This window comes from Thamnophis elegans, chromosome 1, assembly GCF_009769535.1.
Source record: "Thamnophis elegans isolate rThaEle1 chromosome 1, rThaEle1.pri, whole genome shotgun sequence".
NCBI classification, from domain to species: Eukaryota; Metazoa; Chordata; class Lepidosauria; order Squamata; family Colubridae; genus Thamnophis; species Thamnophis elegans.
The window spans coordinates 119,483,995-119,494,365 of NC_045541.1; the positions used below are offsets into that span (position 1 = coordinate 119,483,995).

The 10,371-nt window shown below is 33.4% G+C and overlaps 1 protein-coding gene across 1 annotated transcript in view; it reads left to right on the forward strand.

Moving 5' to 3' along the window:
- Positions 1 to 7,574, forward strand: part of FSIP1 (fibrous sheath interacting protein 1) — a 55,074-nt gene extending 47,500 nt beyond the window's left edge. The window contains exons 11-12 of the mRNA XM_032213630.1: positions 4,275 to 4,853; positions 7,518 to 7,574. Of these exons, the coding sequence (XP_032069521.1) occupies positions 4,275 to 4,853; positions 7,518 to 7,574 (636 nt within the window). The remainder of the gene's footprint in view (positions 1 to 4,274; positions 4,854 to 7,517) is intronic.
- Positions 7,575 to 10,371: the final 2,797 nt, after the last annotated feature.

The window sequence follows — 10,371 nt, forward strand, 5'->3', positions numbered from 1 at the left end:
TAGCTTATGATTTAGCAAATTCAGCAGCCTGTCAATTGGGGTTTATTAAAAATTCTAAAATATTGTAAAACGCTAATTTTACAATATTTTCTCTAGTCTAATAACAGAAGACCAAAAATGTTTATAGATTGAGGCAGATATTTATTTATTTATTTGGAGAAATAGGAATAACTTCCACATAATTATTATGGCAATAGTGCAAACACCTTGTACCCCAATTCTTCCTGTTCGCCTTACACCTCTTTTTCTTCCAGCTTCAAGAAATAAGACCTTGCTAATCACAACAGTTCAATTCGACCAGAGAAGCCAAGTCTTAATGATTTCTGGGAGATATTTGGTTTTCTCCACTTAATTCTCCCATTAAACCTCAGAGAGTTTTGTCTTTGGCCAGATTTTGCCCTTTCTGGTGCTGTTAGACACATCAATAACATACAATTAAAGTGTTGCATTTTACTTTTACAAGAGAAAATTTAAAAATGAGATGGGATTTCTATTGCCAGAGCTTTGCTGGGTTCCATTGAACATAGATGTCTCCTCTAAGTTGGCATTTGACAGGCTTAACAATTTTAGTACAATTATGTACAGTATGACTACCAAGTCTGTAAGCAGAAAACTAGATGGGTTCATACAGGTAACCCAATCTTTTAATTATTTATCCAAATGTCAGGCCTTGTGCTGATTGTCTCAGCTGATTTACTTCTTGTCAAGAACTATTTGTATAAGGAGACACACAAGAAATATGAGAAGAAAGGAGCCCCCCTTCTCTAAAGTACTTCCCCTTAGAGAAAATTGGAAGAGTGATTTTACTGTTACATCTACTGAATGGGCAATTGTTTCTGGATACAGAAAAAAAGAGAAAATTATATGCAAAATCTAAACTCATTTTGATTTTGTACAACAAAACTGTTCCTTTTACATTCTCCTGAACGGTTAATAATTGAATGTCCTTACAAAATCCTCACATTAATTCCTTTCAAGATAAATATATTGTGTAAAGTTCAGAAAAGGAACAAAAAACACAAACCAAATAAAGATCTGAAATAAGAAAGGTAAGGGAAATATAGTTAAATCTAGTTCATGTAATATCATTCATTACAACTCTCAGTCCCAATCTATTCATGAAACCATTTTTGCCTCCTCCATCTTAACAAAGCCTACTATATTGCCTTTTATGCTTTTAACTTCTCATCTTTATCTTTTGTAGCATCTCATCAAATTTATCCAACCATGACCATGTAGTTTCAAGACCCCACCAGCCAAAACCTTTAAGCTCCATTAATTTTCATGTTGTTGTTCAGTATACATATAAATATTTCCCAGTGAACCCAAGGTTGATTGGGCGAATTGAAATGATTGGCTGAATTGAATCCAATACTGATTTACTGAAAGAATTGGTAATATTCCTAAAACATTCAATGTGCTGATTTTAGGTTAGATAAATAGAACTTGAAATTTTTCAGAAGTATAAACGTAACATTTTGTAGATAATGCCTGATCATTCAAAACAAGACTTTGTCTGTTTGGTGCCAAAGTGAGAGAATAGCTTACTTGTGGAAATCCACCCATTCTGTCTCTTAAGCAGGAATTTAGTAGCCATCACTTTCATCTAATTTTTCAATGTTGTTGTACTACATATTGAATTAACTGGTTTATATGTGTTATTGATTTAGTTAATATTGAACTGTTAGCATGTTTTATTTAGATGTCATTTATTATGCAAACATTTTAGTTATGTACTTTGATTGATTTTTAATCAAGAAATATCATTCATTTTATGTCTGTATTTGCTTTCAATATAAATAATAAAATATTGTTAGAAATATGTTTAACTAAATAGGTCAATCAAAACAGTTACTGTGGGTTTAATCATTTTTTGAGTAGCCATTTGAAAGGGTGACATAACTTATCCAGTTTTTACATTTCTAGCACTTCTCATGATTAATTAAAATATACTTTTGTCCTAGATCAAGGGTGTCAAACTTGCCACATCATGTTGCTGTCACGTGACGTTTCACGACATTGTCCCCATTTGCAGAGCTGGGAGGGCATGGCCTGTGTGTGACGCATCCAGCCCGTAGGTCACCAGTTTGACACCCCCATTCTAGAGTATTCTCAATATCACTTGATGCAGATAGCTTACTATTTAGCCTCCTTAAAATGAATTGGGTCCAGTTTAGCATTTATGAGAAGCAGACGGTCCTGTTATATACATGTTGTTCTGGACCCAAAGCTTCACTAAGGATCTTTGGAGATCGTACAAAATGAATCTTTCAGATTACGTGAAGAAAAATTAAAAATATAATAATTGATAGACACACGTTCTTTAAAAAATGTAACTTTTGAAAGTAGTTATAGTAATCTCTACTTAAGTGATAATAGTCGCCTGATTCCTTTATTTGTTTAGGTAACTTGATCTGATAATTTTATATTTTATAGAAGTATCATTATATATTGTTTTCTATATAGTTCATAAAATGTGACTCAGTGGGCCATTGTCAGGGTTTTTCTTTTTATCATTGGTTATAACAAACCACAACAAAATACACCACTAATTATTCAGTAGGATATAAATTACATAATTATTAAATAAAATGAACAGGAAAAGGAACTATGTTAATATATATCTTTCATCTTATCATTAAATATAGACTATATAGAAATACTTTGCTCCATCTTCTAGTTTTTGGACTATAAAAATATTTAAAAATAGGTAGCAATTATCTGGAATTCATTCCTTAAGATCAAGAGGATTTTTTTTCTTTTTTCATTTATGTAAAAGTATTTTGCTCAGTACCACTTTTGATAAAACCTAATGGCTCAGAAAATGACAAATTCTTTCTTTTAGGAATATAATTTAACACCATGCTACTTTGCTATAAAATTTTGAAATAACAACAATTTAAGAATAATTTAAATTTGTATATTGAAATGACTTATATATTAATTTGAAGATTTAAACTGGCATTAAACTTAGACAGTGTTAGAATTATGTTCTGTTAACAACTGTGACTAATATTACTTTATGCATTACAAAATGAAGTAAAAGAATTACAAAAAAATTTCTGACTAATGTTGAAAATTTTGCAAGTTTAAAAAGTTGACTATAAGGTCAGAAAATTCAAAGTTCAGATGTGGTAACTAAGATGTGGTAATTTTCAACGAAGATTAGTGTTGAAAAATGATTTCCCTAATGAGTTAATTTCTAGATCAGGTATGTTTTGTGATATGTGGTAAGTTTTAATATTGATGTATGTTGCCATAACTTAATTTGCCATTCTTCTGAAGAAGGAATTGTTCATAATTTCCAATGAGAATCATGGAGAATCATAGCAGCTGTTAATATTTAGACAAGTTCTCAATCCATAGAAATAGAGGTGCTAGAATGGAAGCACAATGGTTAGAGTTGAAATATCTGGTAGTTTGAAGCCGCTATCAAAAAGCAGTCTAAATCTGAGGAAAATTATTTAGGGATTTTGGCCTTCCATGAATATTTTGTCAGTAATTTCTACAAAATATAGAAAGGTAAAGTTAAAGTTTTCCCTGTCCAGTCATGTCTGACTCTAGGACATGGTGCTCATTTCCGTTTCTTGGCTGAGGGAGCAAGCATTGTCAAAAGACATTTTCCATGGTCATATGGCCAGAATGACTATGCACCAAAGGCACACAGAATGCTTTTACTTTCCCACAGAAGTGTTACCCATTTATCTACACTCATTTGCATGATTTCAAACTGCTATGTGGGCAGGAACTGCTATGTGGGTCGAGGAACGGAAGCTCACCCCTTCCATGGCATTTGGGTCTTGAACACGGGCTGTCAAACTCAGCTTCTTTAACCACTGAGCCATCGCGCCCCCTCCATTAAATATCTATTAGTAATTAATATTTGAATCCTTCTTAAAATATACATTAGTATTCATTTGAAACACTGTATATTGATAGGTCAGTGAAGAAAAGAGATAAAATCTAAATAATGGGATCGCATATTGTCAGTGGGCTATCTTGTGAGGTGTTTTTCCCCAGGATCACTTCATTTCATTGTTCTAGCAAGTTTGTGTATGCTTTGTTAAAAAAAAATCAAAGGCAACAAGTGTATTTCTAATAACAGATCACACTGAAAATGCCTTGATTCATAATCTGGGCATGTTCATTTCTTTTGGATCTTAATGTATGACCTTTAGCATCAGGGATCATTATTTTTCTGTGCTGTTTTATGATAAAATTATTTGTAGCTTTATTTTAATGGAGGGGATTTCCCCCCCCCCTTATTTTTGCAGCCAGATGTACCCCCTTGCCTCTCAGAAGAGCAACTTCATGCCCTTCTGGAAGACTGTATGCAAAGCCTAAGAAGAGGATGTGATCTTAATCTAACCAGATGTCAGGAAAATTCTGTTGAGAGGATGAGCCCTTGTGACATCTTTGAAGAGAACATGTCAGACTCTAGGAATGAAGTGTTAGATTATATTCAACTACCAGCAAAGGAGGAAATGCTTGGAGATGAGTATGAAAATATAGACTCCTGCTGTAATCCCAGCAAGACATTTTTTGAATTTTCCATGTCAGAGAAAAAGGGAAATGAAGAAAACCAAGAGGAGGCACCAGACACTGCTAATGGCTCTGAAGATTTCTTCATGTCAAAGGTTCCCACTACAGACAAGATGAAAAGGCCTTTTCTTGATGAATCTTTTTATTGTGTCAGCATGAACAATGAACTTTCCACAGATGCCAGCATTCCTAGCATAACACTAAAAACCAGAGGAGGTGAGGCTGTTAATAAACTTTTAGACCAAGCATTTGATTATGATTATAAAAGCCCAGATAAGTCAAGCAGGATTTCATCAAACATATGCACTAATGTTTGGTGGTTATGCTGGTTATGCACAAAAGTACAGAATGGTGTTGAGAATAGCAGACCATTTCAAAATGTTTTCTTAAATTTCAATTCACACGAGGATATTAGCTATGCCTCTTTTTCCATGGCAAATTATTTTAAACATGCTACCAAGCTTCTCATTTTTCTCTTCAAATACAGGCTTCTCATCTGCATCAATTGCATTAATTGGAATATTATTTAGTCTGATGCATTCTTCACAATATTTAATAATATTCTTAAACTTTGCTTAAGTGTGTTCTTTTATCACACAACAATATTTCTTCTGCTCCTTGCTGGGCAATAAATAATTAATGTTGCTGTTGAAATAAGATGATCCCTCTGAAACTGTTGCAAAATCCAGTTGCTCTTTTGCTTGTAATATTTTGAAGTTAAATAACACTGGTACTGGATGGAGGAATTTGAATCAAATAAAAAAATCAGAATAATACTCAGAAATGAGTATTAAAAATACTGATTTATTCATTTCAGAGGTAAATAGCAATATCTTTCTTACATTGTCTATTGCTGCTTTCCTTCCTTGCTGAACTTAGGTTGCATTTAGTATTTACTAAATATCACCTCTTATTTTGCTAACATTTCATGCCAGATTTAGAATATAACGCCCATGGAGATTCTCAGTCCTCAGGTAATGGTTATCCCAAATGTGCTTTTCAAAAGGCAACTGGATTGTTGGTCCCCCTCCCCCCGAAAACATTTTGCTTAGTTAATATACTCTTCTTTCACCATTTCTTTCTTTTTTTATGTGTCATTATGAATGGATTGTGACTGGGCCATTGTGTTTCTGTTAAGACCTGTGGTTAAAATTAGTGGATTAAATGCCATTGAATGAGGTCGTTACTCTGAAACAATGCAGTTGTTGAAAGAGGGATTTTATAAGGGCAGAAGATGGGAAAAAAGTGTGATGGGAGAGAGGAAGGAACATGGATAACAAAATAGATTTGGTTAGCTCTCTACATATCTCCCATGGTTCTACTACTAATGTTAATTATGCTTTAGTTAAGTGTCTTTGCCCTAATAAATATACTAGTCTTAGTCTAGATTTAACCATTCATGCCCTAGGGATAGATTATTAATGCTAACCTCACTCAAATAGACTGTAAGGTTCCCATGTTATTTAAATGTACCTGTGCCTCAAAGTAGTACCCAGAACTATTTGCTCAGATCTTTTCACTCAGTGATTTGAAATGTTTTATTAAATATATTATGTTGATATCTTTAATGTTGTTTACTTTAATAAGCAGATGCTAACATCGACTGCACAGATTAGAACATTATATAATTCCTTATAAGGGACATATCTGATACATGAGAAATTAGCCATCTAAAATAGCCAAAGTTGAAATCAATAACAAGAGTGGAAATAAAATGATAACAAAGAATAGATGTAAATAAATATAGTTACACATGCTAAGAAGATAAATATACATTATTGAACATTGAAGGGTGCTTATTATCTTGGTTATCAGTTCATTTTTCAGTTCATTTGTGAGTCCAAGACAAGCCCATTTGTATTAGCAGCTGTTCTGTCTCACTTGAGCTGAGTCTGTATTTATTTCTCCTTCTTCAAACCTGGATAATCTTCTGATACTATTATTCTATTAGATAAAATGCCAAATTTGTCTAAGATCATCCTGAATTCTTCATCAAAATTCATAATATCCCAGTTATCTAGATGAACAATAGATGTCTGATAATTATTTATTTTTTATTTATTAAACAGATTTGTGTGACCACAAAACTCTCACACGGTGACTCCATAGTTTAAAAGATTCTGTAGTTTTTAAAAAAACATAAAAACGAGTCTTATACTTACTGAGAGAATTTTAAAATTGATACATATTGTTCAACCTTTAAAGTTATTCTGTTGAAACTGGATATAGATAAAATGCAAAAAGTGGTGTTTCAAACTATTTCTGTGATACTCAGTTCTATTCCTTAAATCCATATTTTATCTGTGAACAGCAAGACTTATTCTTTCCACTCTTGAATTTAGATCTGGTAGATGAGATTGCTTCTAACTAATTCCTCACTTCCTCTGGAGCGGCTTGAGCCATTGAAATTTTATCTATTTGGAGAATTAAGAATATTTTTAGGCTCCCTGAGAGTTTTTAGCTTTCACTAAATTAAATACAATTAAATATTTTTGTCTGGGTCTTGCATACTTTTTAGAGTATTTCCAGCAGGGTACATAATAGCCCTTAAGTACTCCTGTTTTAAGTGATAACAATTAGAATAATTTATTGTGTGAGAACAGATTTGCAGTTAATGTCTCTGGGGAAAAGATTAAGAATGGAGGTCATTGCAGTATAATTTATGAAATTTGTCAAAGTACCTCTGGCTCCTCCAGTACTGCATAGAGATCATATGAAAAGGAATGCTCTTACTAATATCAGTATTGATTGGCAGAGGTTAAATCAAATAGATAGGTAAACTTTATTATACTTTGACTAGCACAGATACAAATATGCATCTATAGATAAAATTCTACATATATTATAAAATATGTGGTTATAGACCTGTGTAATGCAGAAAAATATTAAGATGGTGATGATGAGATTTCTTCTGACCAACCAAATTCAAAATCTATATTTTCAAGTTGAATACTAAAGATCTTTCATTAATCCAGAAATGGTTTTATTTCTGTGCAGATGAGCTGAAAGAGGAAGATGTGAATGAAGAGTAATGTTCTACCAACCTAAACAACGTTGGTAAAATCTACTTCATTAATTCTTTGTGTATTGTTTCAGGAAAATGTGTCTCATAATTAATATTTTTGTCTCATTTTCATGTTGCAATAGGACTTCTAAATAAATACCTCCTGATTAACTTCTTTCTGGGGATGGCTTATGGACATGCAAATGTTTTACAGATCTAAAACTGTCAAGCTCTTCTATCTGCCCATATATATTTCAGTTATATCAATATTTATATTGTTCAGCAAATTTATGTAAGTGATAATAACACTTTCCTAAACATAAACTATATTTAAACATTAATATAACTATTTTTATGTTTGTTATATTCATTATTCCTTCATGTTAAGGGCTCATATGGGAGGAACCCAGTGCATGTACAGTCATATATTTTCTGGCATTTCTCCTTAGCGTGCAATAATCTGTAAACATAAATATCATTTCAATAAACATTTTTGGAGGTGGATGATTATCTGAATCATTCAATAGTTGAACATCCTGGATTTTTTGAAAACAAAGCAAACGTGCAAAGAATAATGTGAATAACATACACAAGCTATTGGCAGGTATTAATCTGTTAATCTGTTATTAATCTCAGACATTTGGCTGTCTGAGATCTTTCGTATGATCATCTATCCATTAGCAAACTGCATTTTTTAAAAGAGAATCTGTACCAGATGGAGATATCCGGTATCAATAAAGTGCAGGTAGATTATGGTTGCTTTACAGCACAGGTGTCAAACTCGTGGTGTCACGTTGCTGTCATGTGATATATAGTGATGTTTTTCTCCTTCACAGAGCTGGGGTGGGCATGGCCTGCATGTGATGCATCTGGCCCATGGGCCACCAGTTTGACACCCCTAGTGGGGTGTCTTGTCTTACAAGAATAGGTTGACATTTCCTTTTAATGTTGTTCTTTTGTCCTTTTAACCTGTGTGGAACTTCTGATTCTAACAATTAGTGTGACTTTTCAAGTTTGAAATGAGAAGGGATTTTTAGTCACACTACCTAAAAAACCACATTGGCTTAAGAAGCATTGTCATAGAGGAGAGGGTGGGTGCAACAGCTGCTAACTCAGACATCAAAAGGAATACAAATAAGTCAGGTTTAGATTTGCTATTTTCACATGTTCTAAGAACATGGAGAGGTTTTGGCAGATAGGAGAAGAGTGCATGAAATAAAGAAGCAGAAACAAACGTGATTTTTCATTTGTACAAATAGATTTGCAGCAATCAGTTTAGCAGTGGAACACCCTAGGATGGTGCTGTGTATTACTGTTTTTCTGAAAATAATGGGAAAAATAATGCTCACTCAAGTAAAGAAGCAGACAAACATTGACTATAATTCAGATAAATTAATACAATTGTTCATAATAGGCTACAGCAGTGATGGCTAACCTTTTTGCCATCGTGTGCCAAAAGCAGGGGGAATGCAGGAGGGGTCGTGCATGTATGCCCACACCCATACTTTTATGTGTCCCCCATGCATGCACATGCAATCCCCCCTGTGCCCCCCCCCGGTTTTGGTATGAGATGGCACAGTGGACCCATTTTTCACCCTCCCCACGCTCCAGACTCTTTCTAGGAGCCTGGGGAGGGCAAAATGCCCTCCCCCCAGAGGCCCTCTGGAGGCTGAAAACAGCCTGTTTTCCAACTTCTGGTGGGCCTAGAAGGCTTGCGTGCCCACCAATATGGCTCCGCATGCCACCTGTGGCACACGTGCCATGGGTTCGCCATCACGGGGCTAAAGTAATCGGGTCTCTCTGTCCTGGTTGGGACAACATGGAGGAAGGGCCTAGCAATCTCTACTTTTCTGACAGTTCATTTGCATTCTCTATAGTTCAACTAAGTTTTTATGCAACATTGATCTTTCTTTTTATATTTTTGCAAAATTCTAAGAAAGCACCAATAAATTAGATGCGTCACTATATTCTGACATAGGTTTGACAGAACTTGTCAGCTTATTAGTTAATACAACTTTACATTGTTTAGCAATGTATGCAAGACATTACTCATAAACACCAGATGTTCTGTTCTTAACCACAAGTATTCCACAATTCAGCCTTTTTAAATTAACTGGCTCACCATTCCAGGTTCCTGTTTTTTCAATTCTAGGGTCAATTTATAAATTGAATTGAAATAATTCAATTTGTAAATCAATATATTATTTTCTGTTTATTAATAATTTAATTTAATTTAATTTATTAATTTAATTTATTAATTTAATTCATTAATTTAATTCATTAATTTAATTTATTAATTTAATTTATTAATTTAATTTATTAATTTAATTTATTAATTTAATTTATTAATTTAATTTATTAATGTATTAATTTAATAATTTAATTCAATAATTTAATTTATTAATTTAATTTTTTAATTTAATAATTTAATTTTTTAATTTAATAATTTAATTTAATAATGTAATTTAATAATTTAATTTAGTTAAATCAATTAAAATCTTAATAATAAATGTAATTATTAATAGTATTTAATATAGCTTTTTGAAACAGATATGCCTTCATCTTCATCACTGAACCTATAGCCTGTAGCAGGGTTATCAAACACAATTTCATTGAGGGCCTCATCAGGGTTGTGTTTGACTGCAGGCATGGCCAGGGTTGGTGTTGCCAGCTTGACGTCACTTTTGTTGGGGGAATCTGTCGTGGCCCAAGCGCTCTGCCAGCAAAAACGGGCTCCTGAGCTTCATTTTCGGCTGGGATGGCCTCCTGCAACCCTCTCCAGTGAAAATGGAGCTCAGGAGGGCTGCGCATGGCTCCCGGGCTCT